The sequence below is a fragment of the Notolabrus celidotus genome, chromosome 20 (assembly GCF_009762535.1).
Source record: "Notolabrus celidotus isolate fNotCel1 chromosome 20, fNotCel1.pri, whole genome shotgun sequence".
NCBI lineage: Eukaryota > Metazoa > Chordata > Actinopteri > Labriformes > Labridae > Notolabrus > Notolabrus celidotus.
Window position 1 is genome coordinate 11,169,654 of NC_048291.1, and position 27,657 is coordinate 11,197,310.

Below are 27,657 nucleotides of genomic sequence, written 5' to 3' on the forward strand. Positions count from 1 at the left end.
AGCATTAATATCATAACAAAATAATTATTGGAAAGTATTCAAAAACAGGATGTATACATTTTATTCCATGAATTACAGGAAAGGATCAACACTGTTTTTTTTAGAACTTCTGTTTGTGCAGAATAAGAACACAGAGCAAGTAAACAACAGCACTCTCAGTGTCAAGGAACGTTGAATAATACATGAAAGTGTTTATTGTTGTGTGTGCAATAAGTTATATAGAAGAGCTGAACTGATTTTTGGCAGGAAATTACAAGAGGACGGAAAAGGGCAAAATCCTTGCAGGATGAAATACCGAAACAATAGTCAATGTAAAATAGTATCATTTTGTGTGTGTTTCATTTGAATAAATGTTGACTCTATTTGACTTCTGCTGTTCTTCTAGTCTCATCGTAAATTTCATGCACCCCGTCATGGACACATGGGGTTCCTGCCCCACAAGCGTAGCAAGAAGCACAGAGGCAAGGTGCGCACGTGGCCCAAAGATGACCCTAGCCAACCCGTCCACCTCACTGCCTTCCTGGGATACAAGGCTGGCATGACACACACCCTGAGGGAGATGCACCGAGTTGGCCTCAGTATGTATGAATGGACTAACTGTAACATGGATCCATGGGACTGTTGGAGAAATTTAATGGACTTTCAAATGTTTCTATAGAATATATTTGTTCTCTGTTTGATATCAATGAAACATCTCACATATCTACTGCTTGATTTGGCTTCACTGCATACTAAAAACCATTAACATACACATTTTGCATTTTTTTCTTGCTACAGAGCAATCAAAGCGAGAGGAAGTAGAGGCAGTCACCATCATTGACACTCCTCCGATTATGGTGGTTGGGGTTGTGGGATATATTAAAACTGTCCGTGGCTTGAGATCCTTTAAAACCATCTTTGCTGAGCACCTAAGTGATGAGTGCAAACGCAGATTCTACAAAAGCTGGTGTGTGACTATTCTTAAATTCCCTCCATGTATTTTGCTGTCCAGCTGACACATTTGGCTCTTGGACAATAATTTGGAACTATAAAAGGTACCAAACAAGCTTGTTTGTGTTTCAGGTACAAGAGCAAGAAGAAGGCCTTCACCAAATACAGTAAGAAGTGGCAGGATGAGACAGGAAAGAAACAGCTGGACAAGGATTTTGCCACAATGAAGAAATACTGCTCAGTAATCAGGGTTATTGTTCACACTCAGGTAGGCCTGCCAGGTAACAACTACCAGATTCATGTCGGCCGTTTTAGCTTTAAAGTCATGGGAAGCTCAACTGCTGTTTTGTTATTGCTTGTTGTTGGGTTGCTTTTAACATAAGTCCCGCCTCAAAAGGTCAAATAGCCAATCATAGAAATGGAATGTTTGGGTGGCACTAAGGGTGGCCTATCAGATTTCTTGGTGGCACATACCATCCCTGGCCCTTCCTCAGCACACGCCCCTGTTCCCAGAAGTTGGTGTTCGCTTACATCGGGGATTGTCTGATTGTGGCTCATGAGTTATCGAACACATTATTTTAATTTTGAGACGTGGCTCAATGTCCCTCTAGATTTTCAGTGTTAATGACTTTGCAGTTGCTAATCAATCTGTGAGTGATAACATTATATTGATTTGTCAGATTCCTTATGTTTAAAGATACACAGCAGTGGATAATTGGAAAATCATTTGAGCTTCCACCCTGAGTGTGCCGTCAGAGATGCTACAGTTCTACTTTCTGGGAGCCTTTAACTGCACGTCGCCATATGTCTTCAGTCCATCCATGCATAAGGGCACAGGTGTCAGACTTACCCTTCTGACTGCATGCAATGGAAAGAAAAAGCTGCCACATTCCAGATCTCCGTGCAGCCTACAGTCAAACAACTCTAGGCCGTGATACTCCGCCCGTGGGGTGCACTGCAGGGTGACGTTTCAAATGGCAGTTTAAAAATAATTTTCATGGCAGAACCTCGCTGCTCAGCCATGCTTTGCCAAGTAAAAACATATATATTAATAGAAGCAGCAGGATTACACAAGATTTCTACCTTACTGTTTCATTAGTCTTTCTCTGGGCAGGTTTTAGCTTCAGAAGTGGGAACAAGACCAAAATATGCTTTTACATATCAGGGCTGGGATGACCGCCTGGTGTTGGTACGAGTAGTTTAAACATGATCCTGTGCTGAGTAATACATCCAAACATAGAAAGCTGGTGTTGATGTCCTTTAAGTATAGTAACTTACTATGCTTGGACTCCTTTCAGCTGCTGTTTTTTTCCATTTGCAGATGCGACTGCTGGCAATAAAGCAGAAGAAGGCCCATGTCATGGAGGTGCAGCTAAATGGTGGGAGCACCTCAGACAAAGTGGACTGGGCAAAAGAGCATCTGGAAAAGGCTGTCCCCATCGCTACTGTCTTCAGCCAAGATGAGATGATTGATGTTATAGGAATTACCAAGGGTCATGGCTTTAAAGGTGAAACACCCCCCGCCCATACCTCTGGTCAGGTGCTTGGAAGACAAATGTACTTGGAGATAAACTTATGTTAGGCTCTTTGTGCTGATAGGTGTGACAAGCCGTTGGCACACGAAGAAGCTCCCCAGGAAGACTCACAAGGGTCTGAGGAAGGTGGCCTGTATCGGGGCCTGGCATCCGGCCCGTGTGGCTTACACTATCGCTCGTGCTGGACAGAAAGGCTATAACCACCGCACTGAGATCAACAAGAAGGTCAGCTATTGGATCAAAGTCCATTTTGACTTACAATTCTCGGCTAAACCTTTAACAACTGTCATAGGAATGAACAATCATACCCATAATATTCCAATTATTCCAATGTCCTGTGTCCCTTTTATCCCCAGATCTACCGTATTGGCAAGGGTTTGCACATCCAGGATGGAAAAGTGATCCGGAACAATGCCTCCACAAACTACGACTCCAGCCAGAAGGCCATCACACCCATGGTACTCTCATTTTTGGGACAACATTTTTAATTTGCTCTTAAGAGGACAACAAATAGATTTCAAAATCTTCCAGCCTGTGTAAATGAAAGAAATACTTTTTATGAATCCCATACCGGTAATGTGACTATCTCACTCTTTTTTTTAAGGCTTGCAAGGTTAGACCCAGAACTTTTTTAGCAGAGTGGGACAGCCGTTGGTTTTTTTTTTCAGGAGAAGCTGGAATATGTAGCTGGGAAGAGAAACATCTTGTCTTCCTTGTTCAGTATAATACCAACGCAAAACTCAACCACAGATATGAAAGGAAAATGCATGACTACTGGTTAGAAGTTTTTGTAGTGCTTTCTCATCTTATGATACACTCAAAAGTTCACACTATACTTTATTTACCTCTTCTCCCTTGTCACGTTGTCTCTTCAGGGAGGCTTCCCCCACTACGGTGAAGTGAAAAATGACTTTTTGATGATAAAGGGCTGCGTGGCTGGGGTTAAAAAACGTGTTCTCACTCTCAGAAAGGTACAGTTTACATGTGCTTACAGTATGCAAACACTGTTTTCTGATTTTTAAGTTTCATAGAGAGAGCGTCTCCTTTACTCTCCAAATTTAAGCAGCACTTCTACAATATTCATACATCCTTGTGCATCCCCCTCTCTAGTCTTTGCTCGTGCACACATCTCGCAAGTCAAAGGAGTCCATCGAGCTTAAATTCATCGACACCACTTCCAAATTTGGTCACGGCCGCTTCCAGACTGCCCAGGAGAAGAGGGCATTCATGGTAAGTGTGAGAGAAGTTCAGAGCACACACACCTCCTGAGTTCTTCTGCACTACTTTAGCACTAACCTCTGGTTCACCTACAGGGGCCACTGAAGAAGGACACCCAGAAACCACTGCCGGAGCCTCTGAGTGAAGAGGCCTGAAAAAAAGGATCTTAAAATTTTAATTCAGGTGTCTTAAAGATAATAAAGCTGAGAGCAAATGCATCCTCTGAGAGCAAAGGCATTCAGTGTTTTTCTATTTCTCGTGTGTCTGTTGTAACTGCGTCAGCTGCAACCTTCTTTGTGCAGGTCAAAATTAACATATCACACAGAATGAGAGGCTTTTAAACAGGCTTTTATGCATGGATAAACCCACAAGCATATTAAGACTTTTAGGAAATAACATGCACCAAGGAAGCTTGATGGCACAAAATCATAAGAGAAACATTTTCATATTTTCAAGGTTTCTAATTTGTTCCAGTTTTGGATCTTTGACAGGATCCACACGTTGTGCATTCAGAGTCATCAACTTCATCATGATTTGACGTGCAGTAAAGATGGACAAGCTTTCAGTCTTGTATTTTAGTAAGGGTCAAAATGAATTCAGAAAAATTCCCCTTTGGAAAACCAGTGCTCTGCCTGGTTTCAATCAGTCATCTTCACAGTAGGGGGCGCTGTAGCATCATTCTCTCATCCTGACATCTCTGCAGTGTCGCCTTCTGGAGATGTCTATCCTGCACTGGTTACAGGGGACGCACTCAGGATAAACACAGAGTGGGAACCCAGCTGCAGCGTCCTCTGAATCCATCAGAGATTCATGGCAATCGCAGCACAACACCTGTTTGCGTCACATAAACACCATCTGTGGCTACTCCGAGAGGTACTCCTGGGACTCCATGGAAGACTGGTGGGACGAGGAGTGGATGGAGGATTGGTGTGATACAGACGGGTTGTCAAGGCCGGATGTCATCAGGGGCAGATATAGATCGTCCATGTTTGGCATGACAAGGACTTTCTGTTTTGGAACAAAGGGAAGCAAAGTATTCATGAAATGAGAAGTAAAACCAAGGTTTTTTTTTTGCAATGTGAGTTTAGACATATAGAAATTTGTCTTGGTGTTTTAGTGCACAGAAACAAATAACATAAAAAAGCAATAAGTATAACAACACAATGTAAATGAAGAGGCTAGCAGCAGATGGAAAAAATTGTGCCAAACTGTAGTTTTTGTCAGTAAGAAAAATACCTGACAGGACTCACCTGGAACTCACACTGCAGCTTCCTCTCAATCCACTCAGTGACATGAGTAAAGGTGACCTCCCTCTCCCCAAGCGTGGGACGCACATGCAGGTCTAACCTGGGAGGCACTCGGAAACTGTACCTGAAGAGACAGAATGAAGGAAAAGCAGAGTGAGAGAAAAAACTGCAAAAGTGTGATTTGAAATGACAAAAAGAGAAACTCTGTACCATATCCTGTCAGTAGGGGGAGGTGGGATGTTGACAGCCAGAGTGCCAGAGAGCTCCAGGACCTCCACACTGAGCATAAGAGGCATGTTAGACACCTCGGCTATCTTCTTCCTGATGTACTCGTTCTCTGTGGCTTTCTGGAAGTACTTGGACTTAGCTATTTTGTCCACAAATCTCAAGATTTTCCGACTCGTGCTGCCACCAGTGTGCCTGGAAGAGTACAGGGACACAAATGGAGTACAGCATGAGGTGTCAAGTGAGAATACCTTCACCAGGAGCGAAGTGACTACTATTGTTGCTGGTTTACATACTTGACATGTCCAGTTTTGTCAACTTAGGACCACATAAGGAGTGTAAATATCCATTTAAGGTTATACTTTTTGATACAAGTATATGGTATTTATATGAATGTAAATATATTGCTCATTATATATTTGAAAGGGGAATAAGGAGTAGATAATTGGGTTGAAATTTGCATTGTTTTTGTCAGCTACATAGTTATTAATGATATTATAATTTAAAAGAAGCCACTACTGTTGCAACACACCCAAGAAAACACTTTTTCCTTTAGTGCAATCCATGTCTTTTTTTTTTGTCATAGAAAAGAAGAATAAAGTGTGTTAATTTACCCTTCAGCTGTTACTACAGTGCTCTTATCTCCAAGAGACCCCTGTGTCTCAGACAGAGGGACCTCCTCTTCATCAGATGAGCCTGCACTGGATGACTCTTCATCACTATCAGCCAGGATACACAGCCTCGGCTTAGAGCTGAAAAACACAGTAATAGTTCTAGTTAGTACAAATTTAACTTATCTCTCTCTTTTTAATTGATGTAAATCAAACTGAGACAGGCCTCACCCCACTTGCTGTGTCTCTGGTACACTGTGAACCTTGTCCTCTCCATCTTTACCCAGCTTACACAGGTTCATCTTGGTCTCCAGGGTCATCTGAAGACATCCTGTGTACACCACCTCCAGCTCCAGCCACAAGCCTGGGGATAAAGAGAAGGCCAGAAGAACAAGACAGGTAATGCTTTGGAGTTCTTAAGAGACTTTGATCTGAAGCCAGAGTTTGGATAGGAGTCTTAAACAGCATCTCCTCTCAGTCTGGCCTTGCATTGATGTTGTTCCAGAATACACTTGAGACAAACAGAGGAAAGCTCAGGCATGTCATTGTGAGTTGAGTTGAGTCAAGTCAAGAGGATTTGTAATCCCTCAGGGAGGAGACAATGAAAAGCTTTTGGGCCGGGCATTACAAACTCTTTAATGAAACAAATGGGATCATAGGCTGAGCTGACTGCACCAATGTGTTTGAGAAAAGAGATCTGGGTACAGACTGTTGGGTACAAATCTTGTTTGATGTATCATCCACATGCACAGTGATAAAAGCAAGATTTTAAACAATCGCATAGATTGAAGGTCAGGGTGTCACAGGCCTACAATCCATCCAGCACACATAGAGGTATTGATGTATGGATGGTTGGAAACCCCTGTGAAGAGTTTTTACACAGTGGCAACCTTCAGAGTTGTAAAAATGAAGCAAATGCAGGACTGCAGTTCCTCAAGTGTCCACTTGAGGCTGGCTACAAAAGCTAAGGAGCCTCATCGATGACAGCAAAATTAAACATGCTTATAGCCTTTGACAAGAAACAGTTTAGTCTGAATAGCTTGACTCTTTATTCTTACACAGTGCACAGGGAGTGATTCCTTTATAACTCATTTGTTTTGATTATACATTATAAGTTTAAGAGCTTCGTATCTATTTGCATAATAAAGCGCAGCTGATTTGCCTGATTGGTGGGTGCGATGTAGTTGTTTGCAAAGATGCCAAAGGCACGTCTCAACTCCACCTCTATGTCTATTTCTAAGGTTTTTTTTTAGACAAACTATCTCTGCCATCCTGTAACTGTTGTTAAGTTTCAGACTATGGTGACCATCAACAGTGCCAAACTGCTTTGCTATCACTTCTAATCAAAGAAGCACCAAGTGTATAAAGAGCAAACAACATGAACAAGATTTATCACACACAGGTATACCTCTTCGGTCCAGGGTAGGTGTGGAGGTGCTGAGGACTTGAGGTAGACAGGTGCCCATGTCCAGATCAGCCAGAGTCAGCTCATTCATAAAATACGGCAACTACAAAGAGACAAACAACACCTCTGATTAGTTCATATGCTGCATTCATTGAATTACTTTCAACACAAGAGCAAGCAGGGGAACTCTGCAGTGTGTGCGTGTGAGTGTGTGTGTGTGAAGGACAAAGAAGCACGAAAGAAAAGTTAAAACTATGAAACTATGGAGTGTGTCAAGGAGGAGAGCAGGAAATGAGTAATGAGATGCTACGGTGCCATCAGTGCTTTTCTCCCCTCTTCCTCCTCCTGCCTGAGGAACTAGAGAGAGTGCATTATCAGCAGACTGTCAAATACACACACACAAACAAACACAGGCACACAGGCGCACACACACACACACACACACACACACACACACACACACACACACACACACACACACACACACACACACACACACACACACACAGAGGAAACAGAGCTGAAGTGCTGATATGCCTAATGTCCCCTCTTTTGACCTTGTGTTGAAACCAGTGCTGATGTGTTTGTCCTGTCATGCAGTGAAAATTTGTAGAGATGTGACCTCTTCTCTGTGTAGAGCAAAGTCCTTAGTCAGTGTGACACTGATGATGGTGGGAATGTGAATATAAAAAGCATAATGAGGCGCATCAATCTTTTCTGAATTGAGGACTTCATTTTTATTGCATAAGTCACCTTCTTCTCCCCCTCACCTTGATCTTGCTGAGTTTCTTCTGGATCTTGTGTGCCACCTGATCCGTCCAGTACTTCTCTCGGAGAAAGTCCCAGAAGATCCGTCCCACCAGGGAGTTTACCCAGGTGGACTGGCCCTCTGCAGAGAATGCTCCTGTCCCTGGACCTGCACTGGGCTCAGCTCCAGGCTGACCTCCAGAGCCTGGCTCTTCATTGTGAATCTGAAAGTGATGACAAATACATTAGGACACAATATCAGCGATAATTAGGTGTGAAAAAAATGGAGATGCATGATACAAATCTGTGCCATTGCTGTGCTAAAATAACTACAACCCCTATTTACGGTGACTCTCAGGACAGGTGTTCTCTTCTAGGGGTGCCAATAGAAAACAGCATGGGCCAGAATTAGCAGCTCTGTAAGGTTTATTGCTGATGTATTAAGATAGTCCTTTACTCGTCCCACAACGGGGAAATTGAAGAGTCAGCTCCTTTTATCAACATCCTTCCAGGAAGGTGAAACTGTATCTGCCAATATTTGGTTAAAAAGGCATGGATGTGTTCTGCTGAGCCAGCATCCTGGGCAAGACTGGTCCAACTGCAGAGCCGACAATGGAGCAGCGGCTGATATTGACCAGTTGTGATCGATGAGCATTATGTAGAGCACTAGTACAACATGCGGAGGGTAAGTAGAGCAAAGACAAGCTCCTACATCTGTGGACAATGGAAAGAGATGCAGTGATCATATGGATCTAAAAGTGGTGCTCACTGACCTTCTTGTGCGCTGTGGGGCTTCCCTTGTCACTGTCGCAGGGGCTTGGGATGGGGCTGCAGCTCTGGCTTACAATCAGTTGAGTCATGTAGTTGCTGTAGTCCAAAAGTGTTCTTGTTTTTGGGGCTCCTGCCAAGTCGTGCTGCTCCTCTGGGATTTCTTTAACAGTGTCACCACCACATAGCGTTTCTGAACGCAAGGGAAAAGAAAATATTGGAGGGAGTAGTTTCAACCCATACAACATTGATTCAGCAGTGATTATGTATAAGAATAAGTACATGTAATCAAAACAAGATTAGATAAATAGCTAAATAAGGAGATAAAATTGAAGAATCAAAAACAAAGTATACACTTATTTATTCCTAAACCACGTCTTCCACTCAATAACTGCACATTATTTACAGTATACAGTTATTTAAGATCTATCTGATGATCCAAATATTCACCCCATGTTTCCTGAGTCCCTCAACCTCTGTCAAATAGAATTGTTTAAATGTAGGCTAAAATTCTCTGCTACAAAAACAATATTTTGTCTCAATGAATCCCTCTGTCACCATGATCCATTACATCTCCTCACCCATGTTCTCCTCCCCACACACACTGCTCTTGGCTCCAGCCTGGGACGCAGACAGAAGGTGCTGGAACCACTCCTCCTTCTCTCTCCCCGTGCGACCGAACAGGTACAGAGTGACAGGGAGCTGGTGGTCGGGGACAGTGTGTGTCTCCCTTCTGTCTTCTTCTTCTTCTTGCCCCTCAATGACACTCTCCTCTGCGACCCCATCTTCTGCAAGAGTGATGCAGATGGGGTACTTCTTATTCCAAACCCGCTTGCGAGCCAAACCAGGCGGCAACAGAGACACCTATGACAGAGAGAAATGATACAGTTCAAGCGTCTATTTCTTCGTATTTACATTGTCATCAGTGAGCACACAACCGTGTCTACATGAATTATGCACAAACAATTAGGATTAGATTATGATGACATCACATCGCTGCACTTCTGCAGGATTGGACATGTCATTGTTCCTTTTGGGGGAAATGCTCCAAGAGTGTGAGGCTGATTGGATTCACACTTTCCATACACCAACCCTAAAAGGACTTAATGTCTGAGATTCCTTTTCATTGCACAGCTGATGTTTATATTTTTCAGTGTTTTTTTGTTTGTTTTATTGATCATGAATGTGTCTGTTGTCTCCTGCCCAGCTCCAGACAGTCCTGGATACATATAAAGTATGCAGATTGATAATCAGGTTGATCCTTTTACATTTAAATGACTGTATGTTTTTGTTTTTGGTTAGGGCCATATTTTATTATAGACACAAAGTTTTACTTTTTGCGTTAGGTTGATCTACATGCCATAGATGTGCATTTTCTGACTGTTCCTTTCAGCGAGGCTTGTGGGGCCTTTTTCTTGTGACCTTTAGAGCCCTTTAAACTTCATTTTTTTAGTTAATTTAGTAGCCATATGGTTCTTTTATTATGGACTACTTCTTTATCTTCATTTAACTTTATGGTATGGCACAGTAATGCGCTTCATGATGCTGTTCTTCAGGCCTCCCTTGCATGCCAACAGTTGGTCCAAAATGCTGCTGCTTGTCTTTTAAAAAGCTCACAAATGTCAACACATTACCCCCACCCTGACCTCTGTCCTTTGACTCTTTGTTCTTTTTTAGATTAATTCTAAGATTTTATTGTTTTTAATCTTTAAAACTGGCCAGCACCCCTCTGACCTCTTGCTTGTCTACAACCCCTTGAGGTATTTGTGGTTTGTGGATCAGATGCTATTTGTTTTCCTTATAAGACCAGGCAATATGATATGATGGTATTGACTGGTTGCAGGTTTGCAGCCACTCTCTACTTACGATGACCTTTTTTACAAACCTGATTAAGGTCTTGCCAAAATGCAGCCATGTGTCTATACAAGGATTGCAAGCAGGACTTTAAGTCACAATGTGAATTAACCAAACAGCTTCCAACATCAGTTAGCCAGAGTGTCAGAGTTATTCAGTTACCCTTTTGGGAGCTAATGCATCAATAAACTCCAGGGACAGTGGCCGGGTCAAGTTTATTCAGCACATCATCACATCAATCCCTCGGGTCTTTCACCTCGTGTTAGATGACATTGTGGGTGCAGAGAGATGAGAGTTCAGGTGAGGGGTCACTTTGCCTCTCGCTTGAACTCCCCTCTGAGGGGCATGACCCCGCTACCGGGACCCAGAGATGTGTCCACAAATGCACTGACCTTACAGTTAGCAAGCTGGTAAGTGCGTGTACGCAAAAACACAGCCTCGTGGGAGGACTCATCGAAGGACGCCCACCGGGGGATGTTGGTGTGTGGGTATGCAAGGCGCAGCCGGCTTCCCTCCAGGGTGACAAACACAGAATGGAGCATGGAGGGGTGAAAAGTCTCAGCATCATAGCTGTGTGTTTCATTCATCCAGCCCTGGAAACAAAAAAAGAAACAAGGAGTGTTAAGTCCTGCAGAGGCATCAGAAGAAGTCATAAATGAATAAGCATTTTCCTGTAGAACTGACCCACACTGAAAATTACACTGAAGCTGCATTTAGGGCTTTTAACTGAGTGTGTATGTAGCAGAAAATGTGCCAACCTATCATAGTCTCCACTCAGGCAGAAGAAATTCACAGTGAGTACTGCAAACTGCGACAACTCAGCTCAGCAGGAGGGGAAACACGAGACATGGCAGGATACACCTGTCTCATTCCACACTGTGGGAGAGCCTGCTGTTTGTTACTCTTCCATCCTCATAAAGTTTACCTTCTTTGAACCTGCTGACTCTGCATTTATGAAATCAAAAGGCCAGCTCTGTGCTCTCAGTACAGCTTTCAGGAGGTGCTCTAAGAAAACTATTATCAAATCAGCCAGCTAAATATGCTTAACCTGCTTTCATCAATGTGTTTTTTATGATCATTAGCCAAAATTATTCCATAACCCACTAATCAAAACTCTATCTGAAGTACTCTCCAATGCCTCACGTGATTACTATATTTTTCTGTTTCATCTCTCACTTTGCAGAACAAACATTAGAGCTTTCAGCTTATTTCCCTACAGCCAAATCAGGGTCAGAAAAAACAGAAAGGGCTTTGGTTTCCCTTATATAAGCAAGGCTAGCATGACTTTGCTGTTCTAAAAGCTCCGTGAGACTGCAGGTTAATATCAACAAATGGAAAATGCTGTTATAACATCTTACAACCTGCATACAAAAAATATGATGAACTATGAAAATCTCATTGGGCATTAGGCTGGTCTAATAACATATTCTATTACCCAACAGTGACCATCAGACAACATCTAAATAATGCATTCAGCTGTACCAAGCTAACATTACCAAATATTCTGTATTTCAAACATAAAATTGACCATCGTCAGCATTTTGTTGTTGCAGCATGATCTGGTTACATGCTATTTACTAACCCCCATAAGGAACAGCTGAGGCTCAAGGGAAATTAATTAGTACATTGGGTAACTAAAAAGTTGTCAACAACATTATGGCTAGCACAGTTTAAAGTTGAGAGCTAAACATGGTTTACAGGTGTCATACATGTGCAAAAGACGCGCTAAACTGCACACACACATTTCTGCAGACAACCATTGTAATTGAATTCAATGATCTCTTAGGTTTGCAATTTTGCAAGGGGGAATCAAGGCAGCACAACAAACGGCAACCTCCAGTGTTGAAAAAAAGAAAGCCAACGCAGATACGTAAAAAAGCTGCAGTTCCTCCTGTGTCCACTTGAGGCTTGCTGCAAAAGCCAAAGGGCGTTTTTCTACCGCAGGAACTTTACCCCTGAACTACGTGCGTTTCGACCTGACGAACCAGGGTCTAAATTTAGTTCAGGGGTAGATAATCTCCCCCCTGAAAAGCCCCTGCTTGGGGGGTAGCACTTTCAAAGGTCCTGGGTCTTTGGTTGAACGTTACGGAGTTGTTGAAACACAGAGGGAGTTCCTGGGAATGCATACTAGTTTAGTTTTTTGTTAAGATTTCAAAATATAATTTAATATACATTTTTTTTCTCCATATGTCACTGGACTGATTATTGTCTGTGGTCGAAACACTGACAATAATGGGGGCACAGGAACCTTTAGTTCCGGGGAAAGTAGTTCTGGGCGCAAAAAGACCCCAGAACTATTGGTCGAAATGCACCTAAAGTATCCCCATTAAGTCCCTTGTTAAAATGCCCAGTGTTCAGTCTGGTATCTCTACAGCTCAATACAACACAGGGGATTCTTGTTTTTTTTTTATAACATATCCATTTTGATTGTATTAGGTAAGAGTTTTGCTTGATAAGGTCCATAGCTAATGTGACAGATTGTGACAGCGTGTTGTAGTTCTTTGCCATGCGGTAAGACTATGGCCTCTTTGCCAGTTTCTAGATTGGCCAAAAGTTACTGAGAGTCAGCATTTCCAATACCGCAACCGCCATCTTTGGGCTTTATAAGAGACTTAAGAAATGGGGGATGCCATTACCAACATGTTATATACACTCTATGATACAATCACCACAAAGGCACCGTCATGCAAAATGCAGGTCTAATATCCAATTGTCATTGGTAGTGGCAAGTGGGTCAGCCTCACCGAATGGTTGAGCTTTGAAATTTCAATGGTCAAATGACAAACTTGAAATGTGTGCAAAAGAAAAGTGGATTGGCTTTGCTAATGGAAGACAACAAATCTATTCAACCCTTTCCTCACAAAGTACTAAAGGAACTGGCAGGCAATATTCACATTGCTCAATCACCTTTGACTCATATGAGAATGGTGTTTTTAAACCAGCTGTCTTCTGAAAGTAGTACCTGGCCTCTTGTGGTGCACAGTTTGTATAAAAGTAGAGAACCATAGATCAAATGTAACCATGTGAGCGTCATGATTACACACTCTATATTTTCACAGTGAGTTTAACATGTTTATTACCTCTAAGAACTCTTGACCTGTGAACTCCTCATCCAATGAATCCAGGTTCAGAGGTCTGGATTTGCTCAAACGAGAGCCCTTATTGCTTCTGGCAGATGAGCGCCGAGGGGCAAACATGTAAACTACCACCAGGCCCAATATGAAGCCACATGCGACCCCCACAGACAGACCTGTCACATAGGAGGGCAGGGGCAACACGAAGAAACCATAAGCCAAGAGACCCACTGGGAAGAGCCAATGAAAAGGCAGTGATGGCCTTGGAAAAGAAATTCTAGACTGGGAGTAAGCTCTACGATGAGTCCCTTTGTATCCATTCTGAATCTCCAGCACCTGTATCATATCCCCATAAGTCTGAATTTCAAAATGGCTGTCTCTGCTGTGCGTGTGGTGTTCTGGGGATGTGGAGGATTTTATTAATGAGCCGTGTTGGAGTCTTCTCAGAGGTGAGTCACACACACTTCTTTGATCACTATCAATTCTTCTACGGCACTTTGGCTCTGTATCTTCACCCCCGCAGTTGCCTTGGGAGGCCGTTGAGTCTCCAGGCCTCCCTTGCTTGGGGCTGCTGGAGCTTTCGTCCCCCATGATCTTACTCAGCATGCTCAGAGGATCCTGCATGGCCTCAGAAAACTTCCTCCGTGTGTCCTCCAGCTCAGCTATCAGCGAGCTTCCCCGAGGTTCAGCAAGAGGCACACTGCCAGGGGAAGGAGGTGATTCCCAGCAGTCGTCCTCATTATGTCCTCTCAGTTCAGGTTTGGCCTCTGGGATCCTCGGATGAGTAAGCTGCTTTCTGGGATGTAAATGCAGCTTGGAGTCCGACTTGGAGAGGTTGACCTCTGGCTCGACCCGGCGGGAAATCTCCGTGCTCAGAGACTTGACCAGGCTGAGCAGAGGTTTGCCTCGCAGAGAGCCGGTCTCTCTTGGCTCCAGATCCGTGGAGGAGGATTTGACGAGGTTGCTGGAGACGAGAAGATCTGCAGACAGATCAGCCAGAGAGCCCGGTGAAGAGGGGGAGTGGGACAGGAGTGGTGGGTGGGAGCGGTGTCCTTGGCTCAGATCCAGTTCCATTCCTAGAGTGAGGTCAGGCTGGTTCTCCCTGCCTGGTGGTTTATCTTTAGAGAAGGCCACGATGGGACCTTCATCCTGGTGGTCCAGGCTGAAAATGAGCTTGCTTTCCTCCATACTGGCTGGAAGAAGCTGTCAGAACCAATCTAATGGAGAAGCTGTCCTTGGAGACGAGGAGCTTGGTTGCAGCATTTGCAGATTCCAGACATCCTTCTCAGTTTTCTCTAAGTCCATCATGTTTGAGGCTGAAAAGATGGTGAGAAAAAAGGAAAATGTATTTAAATGCCGGTGCTTTGCAAACAGCATTTTGTGAATTTAGGATGTAGTGGATTATTTAAACAACTTCACAAACCCTTACTTTCAATCACAGCATATCACTTAACTTTTAGCCTCTCTGCTCCTTCTTAGCTGCTCTGACCTCTTTCCTATTCTCGTCCTCTCTGCTCCCTCCTCTCCCTTTTCTAATTTCCTCTCCTCTTTCACCTCCATGCCTGTCTTTCTAATCCCCTCTTGCACTTAATGCTTTGTCCTTTTTACTTATTCCTCTGCAGGGATTCAGAGAACTTTCTGGGTTTCACTCTGTGTGTGTTTGTCAGCTGCCAGTTCACATAAAGTGCTTTGTTTCTGGAATGATCATAAGGAGTCGTTAGCACAGAGACGTTAATCCCAGAGTCACAGCTAATCCCAAATTAGAGGCAAGGATCCAATTCATTAACCATGATCCCTTAGGGTTTTTTGTGCCTACTCAACAAGTTGGTCTTACTTACTGATCTTTACTCTACTTTTTATGCTCATTTAATTTTGCCTACGGGATAAATGATTGTTTTGTGATTTCTATCTCTTCACCAGATTTTCCCAGATGGTTCGATGTCAGTCTGCAACCTCATACTGCACAGAACACTTTATATTCTTAATTTAATAACCTTTAACCCTCTGTTAATGTAGCTATATTGTGTCTAGTTTTTTGTGAGTATACTATCCCCTTTTTGAACGTGTTACCTTGTGTTTTTATGCCAAATATTGGCACACAGGAGCCAAAGACAAATTTCTGCCTTTTGTCCACAAAGTAGACAATAAAGATATCTTTATTCAGAAGTCCTCAATCATAATCTCACTTGAGAGTGAACATTTACTGTTCTTCAACTCTGAAATTCATGGTTTGAAGTGCACATAGGTCTCTAACACTCCCTTTATAACTTGTTTGTATGTGACAATGACTAACAAGTATCATGCAGTCCAAATCACAGAGTCACCAGCTCAATGCGACCCAGACTGATAGTGGATTAACTGTGATCCTCTGTATTTAAGAGGCTTTTACGGCAGGAAATTAAGACACTTGGCGCATGAATTAAATCTGATGAATGGGCAATCAGTGGATCTGTCTGTTCCAGATACATTTTCAGTTACGTTGGCACTTACTTGTGATAACTGTCAGCTTGGCATGCATGATGCAGTGTCTGATTTAGTCATTTTATGAGCTAAGCAGTGCATCGAGAAATTTACAGCTTGAGTAAAGTGATAAATATCAGCAAGAACTCAGTTTCAACCAGCCAAAGATCCTTTTTTGAATGTTGTTACGGCCACAGGGATTAGCTTGGGACACACGCACATTCACTTCAGGATAATTTCTGTTGAAGACACAGTTTGGGGATGCTGTTTCTTTTGTTAGTTAGGTTAGAGTAAGTAGCTAGGTTTGTTTTATTATTTTCCCTGCTTGGAAAGATTGCAATCCAATCTCCAGTTAAGAGTTAGCTTTTTGTCATATTTCATTGATTGATTTGAACGGCACTCACCGACCCTTTTCAACCTGCACAATATGCCAGCACCCATCTAGGCGATATTTTGGCTTCACTTCTTACAATGGGAAGAGGTGGGGATGTGCCATCCATATTTCTATACAGTCAGTAGGTGTTGTGAAAAGAAATTACATCACAATCAACAAACATACTAAATCTACTGCGAGGAGCGCTTGATTGGTGTGGATTTAGGAATTAACCCCACAGAATATTTCTGTGTTTCAGAGGCCAGAATTTGACATTAAAGCAGCAGAAGGAAATACAGCAGTAGAATACTCCGGAGCGTTGATCGGAAATTGTCTTTTATGTTGGAAATGCTTTGCCCTATATGAAACCAGTTTTCAAGGCCACAGATTTGTTACATGATGGTCACATACAGATTATTTAACCTTATCACTGGCTCCTGCATTATCTCCTCACTGCTCTGCATGCTGTTTATATGGAGACATACTCCTTTTTGCACCAACCTGCTCAGCTGTTTGTCAAATCTAATCAACCCAAAGTGCTGCTCCGCCAGTGCTTATCCTCCCTCCAGACAGCCCTGCATTACCCTAATCAATTTCTGCTTCACAGTCGATTTGGATCGGTTCTTGCTGACAGGGAGAGGGAAACCTTTGCAGCCCTGTGGAGTACACAGTCAGCAAGGATTTGGCTGCTACCCAGTCAGGGCTGTGAATGAAATTCTGCAGGAACAAGAGGGATGAAAAAAACTAACGGACAACTTCTGCCTGGAACCCAGAACTTGGATTTGTCCCTTGAGGACAGAGAAAGAAGCAGACACAGTAATTAATTATCATTGAGGAGGAAATTCTAAATATAGTAAATTCTTGATGATGGAGAGAAAGCGTCTTTGATGCCCCACAGCTTGTTCTGCAATAATCAATAATGCTATCTGTACTGCAGAGCCAACTGACTCCTGGCCATTCAGTGTGGACCACACAGTTAATGCATTTAAAAGGAGTCATATATTTTTAGAAAATGCTGTCATTTGAACTGCAGGAATTAATCATAGGCTGAGAATTAAATAAATTCCCCACACAAGCAACATAGTCATGTTTTTACCTCTGCCTTCCATACAGAACACTTATGCCAGTGCCAGCCAAACCCGGGGGAAGCCAGATCAAACCTGAATATTTGCTTATGATGGGACAGGTATATTCAGGGGTTAATCAATGAGGATTAAGAGATGCAGCAATAACATGACCAGCAGAAAATCCTGTTTTGATCCATGATGTTGCCATCAGATTGAAATCCTGCCTCTCTGCCCTCCTGTTGGCCTCTCTATCTTTTTCAAACAACACAAGGGGATCAAAATGACTCAGAATATCTTCTTTCTTCGTAAAAATTAATTTCATAGAATCCCAGTGGAATACTGTGGGATTACGTGACCGTCCATGGAGCCTGGTATTACTCTTACAGAGAAACTGGACTATAATTCAGAGAAATTCCTGTGCTCTAATATGTCCTCAAAGTAACATTTGACCCAGACACACTTGGCACAGGGCTGTGTGATTGTCTGGGCTTCACATGATCAGTGTTTTCAGACCTTTTTGTCATTAAATCATCAAGACTGTATCTCTTCTACTACAAGAGACTGACTACTCATAGAGCTAAACAACCACTCAGGAATTAAAAATACTCCCTCCAAACTTTTCTTTGCCAACAGGAGTGGGTGCAATTTGAAGAGATGCGAAATTCATCACCACATGGTCAGTTTGTGATTTTTCAATCCTTCAAAATAAAGGCTCGAGAAGCAGGCGTTTGCTTACCTAATCCTGGCATGTTTGTCCAGCAGCTGCTCCTGATATATAGCGGTAGAGGTTTGTGCAGAAATGTGCTCCACGCTCAGGCTGCAGTGCTCAGTCTGGATGCTGCAGAGTGCGGGGAACTGCACCGGGGGATGCGCACAAGCCGCAGGCAGACAGGCAACAATTATGATTCAACTTTGCTCGAATTGGATCCAATCTTCGCAGCAAAATCCTCCAAAGTCCCTTAAAGGGGTTTTAAACAAACATACAGTAGAACTGAAACGAATCTGCGACTCGGTAACGGTATACCATAGCTGTATTGCTTCCGCTTCACGAGGCGTCAACCCAAAGCAGAATAATGTGATTATTGGTGTCCTGGCCGCAGACTGGACGAATCCCTAATCCAGATTAGACAGGAGAGGCCAACAGTTGACGGAGCGACTCCTCCTCAATGCTCTCTGCAGCGTCAAAACACAGACTGAGCTCAACTCTGACACTGCAGTCCTGTACGCAGACTTATGTAATTGCACGACCTAAAAAAAAATAATGCATGCCGCTCAAAAGCCTCTTATTTAAAAGCCAAAATCCTTATTTAAAAAATTGATTATAAGGACTCGGCAGGCAAATGTTTAAGCGGTTTGGATGAGAGGAAAAAGGTCATACTATGTGATATATTTCACCTCTTATATCACTTTTGGGACTTCAATTAGTTTTTTAATAGGAATATCCGTCATCATGGTCATACATTTACTAACCTGATTGAAGTTAAAGATAACTAAGGGATTTTAAATGGGGTCTTTGGCTTTCATTAAGTTGGGTGCATGTATTATTATTCTCTCCTTATCTTTTCAGAAGCAGCAGTCTAGAGCAGCATGCAGGACTTGAAGCCCAGATACATTCAGCAATAGAGATGATAACCTGACCCTGCATGACCTGACATTTATCTGCAAGCTGCACATAATTTCATGGACAGGTTTGTTTACACGGATCTCCAGAGGCTTGAATATCTTATTGTATCCTGCTGTTACACTGATACAAAATCTGTTTTGTAGGTTGACACAAATTTAAACCGGTTATTTCATTGTCAATGGGTTACTTAACAGGCCTACCAGGCACAGGCGCAGGTCCAACAGCCAAAGGGGTCAGGGGTCACCAAGATCAGACCTCACCGAGACGGTTAGCATTTGTTGTTTTAAAGTAAATAAATCAACACAAAATCCTGAAAAAGTGATGCAAAAAAAATTAACTGACAAAGAGACAAAACAAATGGACACAAAAGATATTAAGAGACATCTTCAAAAGGAAACAAAACATCTACAGTCAGACATGTACACAGAAAACAACAAAGGGTCACACAAATTCAGTCACAAAAAATGTAAGACACAGAAACAAAGACAATGACACAGAAAGCACCTACAAAGACACACAAAATGAATTGAAGAAGATTTAAAGAGTCAGAACACAACTACAAAAGGACAGAAGGCATCTGCGAAGAGCAAAATAAAAACAACGACCAAAAACACAAACAAATAGAGGTGCAAAACATAAACCAAAACATTTAACCACTTCAAAGAGAGAAAAACACACAAAACCACTGAAGACAAGCAACTACTAAAAGGTGTAAAAATATTTACAAAACAAGAACAAAGGCACAATAAATAAACTCAAAGTGGATGTAGGCAACTTTAAGAATACCAAAATGCCTGCAAACAACACAAATGTTAGTCCCTTTCAGATGCTGGAGGGGGATTTTACATCTGTGCTCAAAGGCTCACTGTCTCATATCCATGTACTGATGTGATGGAGCCTCAGTTGCACCAAAGACATGTTTACAAGGAGGTGTGACAGTCACATTATGTACATAGGTTCAATTTGAATTTGTGGATGAATTGCTTGGAAACACCTGTCAGCTTCTGTCCACATAACATATATGTATCTACTGCCACCTGCTGGTCAAACTGTGAAATGTTTGAGTGTAATGAATAAAAAGGTGGTGTTTTCTTCCAGAGAGTTGCACTTCTTTTAGGGGTTCATGGACACAAAATTAAAGCTATCTTTTCTATGCTGTCAAGAGGACCATCCAGCCTTATCAAGTGAAGCACAGACAAATTAAAAACTTTAAGGGTTGGAATGGATGCCTACAATCAAAGTACCTACAAAGATCGACACTACGGTGCCTCAGACGGGAACAATTCAGTAGAAAAGTTGACTTCATTCCTCTACAAAAAACAAATATTTTGCCAGCACACAAGAACAAATAGTTTGTCATTTGTATTTCAGATTTTCATGCGTTTTTATTTATTTCTGAATCAGACATATTTTAGTAAATTCATTGAGATGTTAGTCTCTTTGCCTGTGTAAAAATACATTAATTTGCTTTAATAGCATTAAGTGCGAGGCTTGAGTCTTATCCTGAAGCACAATAATAAAAAGGTGTAGGTTTTTGTGAAATGTATAGAATGAGCAACATAAAACAACACTATGTTATCTGTTTGCAGATCTGCATGTCTGTTTGCCACTGATGAAACAATAGTACTGATAAAAAAAGTATTTAAAGGAAGTGTGCCCAACATCGAACCCTGTGGAACACCTTCAACAAATTTATAAATTCAGTTATAAATTCTGAATGCAGTTTTTTTTTAAGTGGGTAACTTGTCAATAGTAATTGTATAACCAATGGGGGATCCTGGTCAGCTGTGCCTCTTTATTTAGCAGGTGGAGGAACACGTATGTAATACATTCACGAAACAGTGCCAAACAGAGAGGCTTTCAGACATCACAATGTGGTGTAGTCACACCAACATTGGTGTATGGGCTGGACTCTCTCTGCAATGGTTGATAGCCTTGCTTCCATTCTAGTTCCCTGGCCGGTTTGTCAACAAAGGGGAGAACTAACCAAGATCCTCAGCGAGTAATACACTTACAAAGTTTCCCTTCACTCAATATGTAATTAGTTTCATAAACTAGCTACATGCACAGACATTTTGGAGCAACACTTTTAAACGTTTCTGAACTGTAGAGAATACTTTGTGCATCCTGCCGTGAGTGCATACTTTTGTCAGAACAAATTCATCTTATTGATTTTTTGTTTTTACCACAGATCTCACAGGAGAATTTTTTTTTCCTACTACAGAAAGCTTTTGTGTCGTTTACGGGAAACACCGCAGAGAACTTGTTTCCTCTCTGATCCACATTGATTCTGCATTTCCCCCATGTGTATCCTCCTCTCGTGAGCTGAGAGATTCTGTTTCTGGCTGAAAGCTCTTCCACAGAATTCGCAGTAATATGGTCTCTCCCCTGAATGGGTCCGTATGTGCACAGTAAGATGCCCTTTTTGGATAAAGGTTTTCCCGCAGTCTTGGCATCTATAGTCTCTCACCCCTGTGTGTATTTTTGAATGCGTTTTAAGACAACCCGCAGATGCAAACTTCTTGCCACAAAAATCACAAACAGTCTTATAAGCACTTTGCAAATTATTTAGAAGCTCCTCATTGGACTCATTTGTCTTTTTATGTGTTGTAATGTGCTTCATGAGAGGACGGATGTACTGGAAACCCTTTCCACATGTAGGGCAAACAAGGAGGTCCTTTATACTTCTAGCAGAAGTATTTCCATCAGGTTTTTGTTTCTTCACGTTCATCTTTGCTCCTTTATTCTGCGCCCACTCCTCATCGCTGCCATTGCCATCAATCTCAGCTTCAGAGCAGTCCGAGGAAACCGGCTGCATTTCATCAGAAATGTTCGCCTCTGGCTGATCTTGTTCACATTTCACAACTTCAACAGGAGGAAAAATAACTTCCTGTATCTCACTGTCCTCCCCGTGTTCCTCCTGCTCAACTTTTAACCCAAAATCAATCTGGACAAAGCCTCTTCCTGCGGTAGTCTGAGCGGGGTATTGGACCTCAGCCTCATTCAAGTCAGACTCTTCTTGTGTTGATGGATGTGCTAAGTTCTCTGGAAGCTCCCCCTCCTTATTTAGAGCACCTGTGGTCAGCTGAGGTTCTGTAGATATAAAGGTGATGAAGGCAAAGGTTACTTTATTTGATATAATTTGATACCTTGAAGTTGAACTTGATCAATTGATAATTAAAATATTTTACCTGAAGAAATATATTCACAACTTATAAGATAGTCAGTGAAGTAAATTCATATATATTTTTTTTTTTACCACATCTCTGAAATTACCTTCAAATTCGACAGCTAAGGGGGACAAATAAATACCTTAACTCAGATTGCTAAGGAACCAATTCTGCACCTTCGCTAGACTTGGTATTATTAGGTCATCGTGTATAATAACACGATGTTCAAATGTGGAAATTATTCTTTATTCGTGAATATGTTGTCTTAAAACAGGGAGACTTTCACACTAACGCCAAATTGGACCTCTTCCAAATCAGAGCTAACCCTTGGACTAATCAAACAAAGACTAGATTACCTCAGACATTTTAGACTATTTTAGTGGTTAAATATTGTAGGAAAGTTGTTCAGACTGTGGACCCAAACCTGATATCTGTTGCAGACAGTCCGGTTTTGGATGCTGGGCGTCAGGGTCTTGTTTGGGTCGTTGTGTGCGGGCTTCGTGCAGAGCTAACGTTATTGTTTTCTCCACCTCTCCCAGGATCTCTTCGGCTGCTGCGTACAGCCGCTGGTGGACAAAGGACCTCAGCTGGAACATTATTGTTACCGAAATGCACAAAACATCGAAGATAACACGCTCCCAGCAAAGATAAAGTCACAAAACAACCAAACTGCGCAATGTGACGATAACGCGGAAGCAAACATACATCACGTGACCACCATTTGAGATCCAATATCAAGAAAGATGGCTCACTTCTACTTTGTTTCATCGGTGTTTTTACACCAACGCATTTCTAGAATTTTCTGTCCTTGTGTGAAGCTTTTTGTGTACTGTATGGTCTCGAAGTGAAAAGCAGGGGCTTATTCCTAGGTTGGGAGTTATTTTAGACCAAACAACAGTTAATGTATTTAATTCTGTTTATGTTTCTGATAAAGTGGATGTATTTGAGTACATTCCATAACTGGCATTTCACATCTTAAATGTGGTTACTACCTAGGCCCTGAAGGACAAAACAAATTTACAAAAGATGAAACACTTTTACAAAGTTGGAGACAAATTTACATTTTGGAAAACATTTTTACATTTTATAAAACAAAATTACATTCGCAAAACACTTTTACCCAGGCCAAAACAAATTTACATTTAAGAAAACTAATTTACAAAAGATGAAACACTTTTACAAAGTTGGAGTCAATTTTACAAACGATGGAACACTTTCACCGTTAAGTCTGACTCCTTTTAGCCTGACTCTGTTTAGCCTGAGGCTATGTGGTCTGAGGCCGTTTCATCTGATTTCTGACACATGATGAAGGTTTTGCTGAGATATGACGGAGCTTTTCTGGAGACACGATGCTTTTTCCCCTGAGGTCTGACACCTCTCTCTGAGACCTGAGGATGTCCTAATATGTAAACCATGTTGCTCCGTTTGTTTTCTCTCCATCAAAACAAACTAATTGACCCCTCACTCGATCACTTCTGGATCACTTCCAGTATTTGGTACATTCCCTTTCCGTAAAAATTAAATGTTAATTTGTTTCAGAAATTGTAAAAGTGTTTCATCTTTTGTAAATTTGTTTTCTTAAATGTAAATTTGTTTTGGCCTTGGAAAAAGTGTTTTGCTGATGTAATTTAGTTTTATAAAATGTAAATTTGTCTCCAACTATGTAAAAGTGTTTCATCTTTTGTAAATGTGTATTGTCCTTCAGGGCCACCGTAGATTGCAGACTGCAAAACGTAAAGTAATGGCGTAAGGAAAGTATTTTTTCCTCTATGGAGCTGAAATAGTCCATGTACCTTTTATCTTGAATAAATTAATCAATGTTGGCCTATCAGCAAGAATCTTCCTGTTGGCCATTGCTTCACAATATGACATGTTGCCCTCTGTCTCTTTACTAAGCAGTTATGTTTGCAGTAACTGAAGGAATATAATTAAATAATAATCATTATTAATAACTGAACCTATCGGTACAGATTGACAAACTATTGTAGTAAGTTGTTATAATTTAAACTTTATTGTCCCCAGTTTCAACTTCAACACCAGGAAGACATTACCCAGAAAAAAATTGCAAACACAATATTTGACAAAGTACTGCACATGAATTAAGTGAATTCTGTTTTACCTCCAGTGATCTGTATAAGTAACAACATTTTTCAGATATATAAGTCAGTTTAAGCAAAGAGCTCATTTAAATATTTAGATTGTGAGGGTTTCTTTATATCAGGCAAACACAATCTTTAGACTTTTTTTCCAAAATGAAAATTTGTATTAATATAACATAACAGGATATTCACAATGTCAAAAATGTGTCTGTAATTTAATGGGGAGGGACAAATACCTCCTTGGCAGGCACAATGTGTAACAGATATAATTCGGCACCATCAGCTTTGTTTGGAGGAGTGTTTACAATACACACATTAAATAAGAACAGCAAGTTGATCATTTTGTTTGTACTGATTGGTGACCACATGTGCATTTAAATTCAAGTGAAACCTCCAAATTACAGGTCTAGTCAGTCATGGTGACTAAAAACACCTGAATGAAAATGAAAACGAACTTTGGGATCCTAATGGGTTTGCAAATGTCATGGCAGCTTTGCCAAACTTTGATTTGTAAATACAAAGTGTTCAGCTTCACAGTGGAATAACTTATGTCTAGCACCTCATAATGTTCTAATGCCATCAGCTACATGAAATGTCCTTGTGATTCGAATAAGTTATTGTTATGCTTAAAGACATGGTTGGCAGTAGTTCAAGCAAATTACAGTAGTCTTTTATTGTCTAACTTGTGCACACGCCAAGATGGTCCAACTGGTTTTTATTCAGCAGCTTCCTGCTCATGAGTTTGCAGGTGCACCTTTAGGTTAGGTGCAAACCTGTATCTCATACCACAAACATGACAGGCATATGGCCTCTCTCCTGTATGCGTGGTCCTGTGTCTGGTCATCTGTCCACTTTGGCGGAAACGTTTACCACAAATATCACAGGGGTAGGGTTTTTCTCCTGAGTGGTATCTCATGTGCGTTTTGAGATGACTGCTTGTGTTAAAAAGTTTGCCGCACAGGTCACAATGATATGGTCTCTCCCCTGAATGACTTCTTTTATGAATTGTGAGGTTCTGGCTCTGACTGAAGGCTTTTCCACATATATCACAGTGATATGGTTTCTCTCCAGAGTGGGTCCTCACGTGCACAATCAGATGCTCTCTCCTATGAAATGTTTTTCCACATTCTTGGCACACAAAGTCTCTGATGCCTGCGTGTATTCTTTCATGCAGCCGGACACAATGTTCATTTGCAAAAGTCTGGCCACAAATGTCACAAAAATATGTTTTGTTATGTCGATTTTTCAAGTGACTTATCAGCTCTTCTGTAGACTGACATGTCACCCCACAGATGGTGCAGTCATTTTTGTTCTCATGTGCCTTTATGTGCTTCATTAAAGAGCCGATGTACTGAAAACCTTTGCCACACAAATGGCAAAAACTGCGACCCTTTTCATTTTTACCAGACTGACTGTCATAAGGCAACCTATAAGGTAAACTCTTTTCAATGCTGCCACTCTGTGCTTCCACTTTCCCCTTTATTGAATCAGTCTGTTCTCCTTTGCTGTTTACAAACTCTTCATCACTGTGGTTGTTCTCTATCTGAGCTTCAGAGGAGTCCAAATAAACTGGGTGCAATTTAAAGGAAACTTGGTTCTCTGGCTGATCTTTCTCGCATTTTACAATTTTAGAAGAGGGAAAAACAAACTCCTGCATTTGACTGTCATATCCACATTCCTCCTGCTCTTCTTTTACCACAGACATCTTAAAGTCCATCTCATCCAAGCTGTAGTTCCAGTTACCATTATTCAGGTCTGCGCTGGCTTGAGATGGTCCCGGGGCCTCAGGGCACAGACTGAAGTTACAGTCGTCTGGGGCTGAGGGTTCTGAGGGTTCTGGGTTTTGCTGTGGGAGTGGGGTATCATATTTGTCTTCACAGTCCACAGTGCTGCTGGTCAGTGAAGGCTCCTCTGCTGCAAATGCAAAAGAAGCAAAAGTAACTGCAAAGGCTTTAAATGTTATGTTAAATAGTATGCACATCATGAGAATTAAAACGGCTAAATATTTTTATTTTTATTTTTCATCTGTACCATCCAAGATTTTCTAAATTGATGTGTTACAGATATGTCTATTGATGTTGAAGCCTGTGATAAGCTTAGATCATTTGTACCAACATATAAACCTTTAAAAACTGTCAGTTGTTTCATTCATTTTCTAATTAAGTTTATATGTGATCAGCTGTCTTGTTCTGATAGCCTGAAATCGATTGCTTATTTCTTCTAAATTTTCGGCAGTTTCCTTAGTCAACTACAGATATCGCTGAGAAAACACAAATACATCGCTCTATGATTATTTATTATTAAAAAAAGTATTAGACAATTTCAGCAGAGCATTTGGAGTACTTTAAGGGAGTGAGGACTGTACATGAACGCATGCGTGGACAGCCAAGACGAACATCCATAGTTTATAGCAAGATAAACATGTGACATTCTCTGGCCATGTGAGAGAACCATAATGACATGTTTAACCAGCGTATCCAACCTTGTTTCTTTCGCAGCAGGCCCAGCTGGTGTCGCAGACTTTCCACCTCCTCTTTAGATCGACTAACTTCAGCCTCGTACAGGGCTAAGGTTATGGTTTTCTCCACCTCTCCGAGGATCTCCTCTCCTGCTGCGTACAGCCGCTGATGAACAAACGACCTCAGCTGAAACATTGTGCTGCCCATGTCTAAGGAGAAAGCTGTTCCACCAAAACATCTGCGTTAGTGGCTGGATATAGCTGGATGATAAACTCAGCTAAGCCTATTCAAATAGGTCAATTTCACACAGCCTGTGCTCCGTTAGCACTATTCCAACTTCCGGTTGTGAGCGTTCAGAATGAAAGCATAAATTGTAACTAGAGACTGGAGGGAACACAAAAAGTTAAAAATCTGATCTAATTTAATCGTTCTTTTTTTTCAAATTACATGAAAAGAAAAGTGCCTTTCACTTGCATTTGCAAAAATATGCCATTTAATACACAATGTAATACATTTACCCAAAGTGGCACACTTACAGCCTTTAAACCTGCCTAAGGACAGTACATAATATGCATTATTAAGAATAAAATAGAGCAGATGGAGGAAGTACCAGGCTCTTCATTTGTAAGATTAAAGAGGTGTTAAATGATAATAGAAGTTGCTTTGTGCAATAGCAGGTTGTTTTTAAGGTGTCCTTACTACTGTAGACATTTTATGGCAAGTGGGGCAAACATTCTGTTACGAATATTTCTCTTGAACCTTTGTCCACTCCAGGGATACCAGATATGCCC

General features: G+C 41.5%; 4 protein-coding genes across 4 annotated transcripts; 1 reads left to right on the forward strand and 3 right to left on the reverse strand.

Moving 5' to 3' along the window:
* The first annotated feature begins 362 nt into the window (after nt 1-362).
* On the forward strand, nt 363-3,911 carry LOC117832033 (60S ribosomal protein L3-like). Its single transcript, XM_034710989.1, has 9 exons — nt 363-578; nt 778-946; nt 1,063-1,198; nt 2,252-2,438; nt 2,530-2,690; nt 2,822-2,923; nt 3,341-3,436; nt 3,576-3,695; nt 3,779-3,911. Exons 1-9 carry the CDS (start codon nt 422-424, stop codon nt 3,836-3,838), a joined length of 1,188 nt encoding a protein of 395 aa, XP_034566880.1. The 5' UTR covers nt 363-421; the 3' UTR covers nt 3,839-3,911.
* Nucleotides 3,912-4,014: 103 nt separating this feature from the next.
* On the reverse strand, nt 4,015-18,762 carry LOC117832021 (testis-expressed protein 2-like). The gene is made up of 12 exons (XM_034710966.1): nt 18,251-18,762; nt 13,621-14,930; nt 10,933-11,133; nt 9,268-9,550; nt 8,692-8,879; nt 7,942-8,142; nt 7,175-7,274; nt 5,998-6,130; nt 5,770-5,907; nt 5,141-5,350; nt 4,934-5,054; nt 4,015-4,691 (listed from the first exon to the last, which is right to left on the reverse strand). The coding sequence occupies exons 2-12, from the start codon at nt 14,800-14,802 to the stop codon at nt 4,545-4,547; spliced, it is 2,904 nt and encodes a 967-aa protein (XP_034566857.1). The 5' UTR covers nt 14,803-14,930; nt 18,251-18,762; the 3' UTR covers nt 4,015-4,544.
* Nucleotides 18,763-19,507: 745 nt separating this feature from the next.
* On the reverse strand, nt 19,508-23,041 carry LOC117832037 (zinc finger protein 177-like). Its single transcript, XM_034710994.1, has 2 exons — nt 22,733-23,041; nt 19,508-22,231 (listed from the first exon to the last, which is right to left on the reverse strand). The coding sequence occupies exons 1-2, from the start codon at nt 22,902-22,904 to the stop codon at nt 21,357-21,359; spliced, it is 1,047 nt and encodes a 348-aa protein (XP_034566885.1). The 5' UTR covers nt 22,905-23,041; the 3' UTR covers nt 19,508-21,356.
* A 1,255-nt stretch (nt 23,042-24,296) lies between these two features.
* LOC117832031 (zinc finger protein 287-like) lies at nt 24,297-27,193 on the reverse strand. The gene is made up of 2 exons (XM_034710987.1): nt 26,890-27,193; nt 24,297-26,321 (listed from the first exon to the last, which is right to left on the reverse strand). The coding sequence occupies exons 1-2, from the start codon at nt 27,071-27,073 to the stop codon at nt 25,123-25,125; spliced, it is 1,383 nt and encodes a 460-aa protein (XP_034566878.1). The 5' UTR covers nt 27,074-27,193; the 3' UTR covers nt 24,297-25,122.
* Between the last annotated feature and the right edge of the window lie 464 nt (nt 27,194-27,657).

Coding starts and splice junctions, on each gene's coding strand:
- LOC117832033 (XM_034710989.1), top strand. CDS start 422: ATGGGGTTCCTGCCCCACAAGCGTAGCAAGAAGCACAGAGGCAAGGTG. Junction 3,437..3,575: donor GTGTTCTCACTCTCAGAAAG/GTACAGTTTACA, acceptor CCCCCTCTCTAG/TCTTTGCTCGTGCACACATC. Junction 3,696..3,778: donor AGGAGAAGAGGGCATTCATG/GTAAGTGTGAGA, acceptor GTTCACCTACAG/GGGCCACTGAAGAAGGACAC.
- LOC117832031 (XM_034710987.1), bottom strand. CDS start 27,073: ATGGGCAGCACAATGTTTCAGCTGAGGTCGTTTGTTCATCAGCGGCTG. Junction 26,322..26,889: donor CCTGCTGCGAAAGAAACAAG/GTTGGATACGCT, acceptor TTGCATTTGCAG/CAGAGGAGCCTTCACTGACC.
- LOC117832037 (XM_034710994.1), bottom strand. CDS start 22,904: ATGTTCCAGCTGAGGTCCTTTGTCCACCAGCGGCTGTACGCAGCAGCC. Junction 22,232..22,732: donor CTGTCTGCAACAGATATCAG/GTTTGGGTCCAC, acceptor TTATATCTACAG/AACCTCAGCTGACCACAGGT.
- LOC117832021 (XM_034710966.1), bottom strand. CDS start 14,802: ATGGAGGAAAGCAAGCTCATTTTCAGCCTGGACCACCAGGATGAAGGT. Junction 7,275..7,941: donor AGAAACTCAGCAAGATCAAG/GTGAGGGGGAGA, acceptor GTCTCTTTGTAG/TTGCCGTATTTTATGAATGA. Junction 5,055..5,140: donor CCCCCTACTGACAGGATATG/GTACAGAGTTTC, acceptor CTGTCTCTTCAG/GTACAGTTTCCGAGTGCCTC.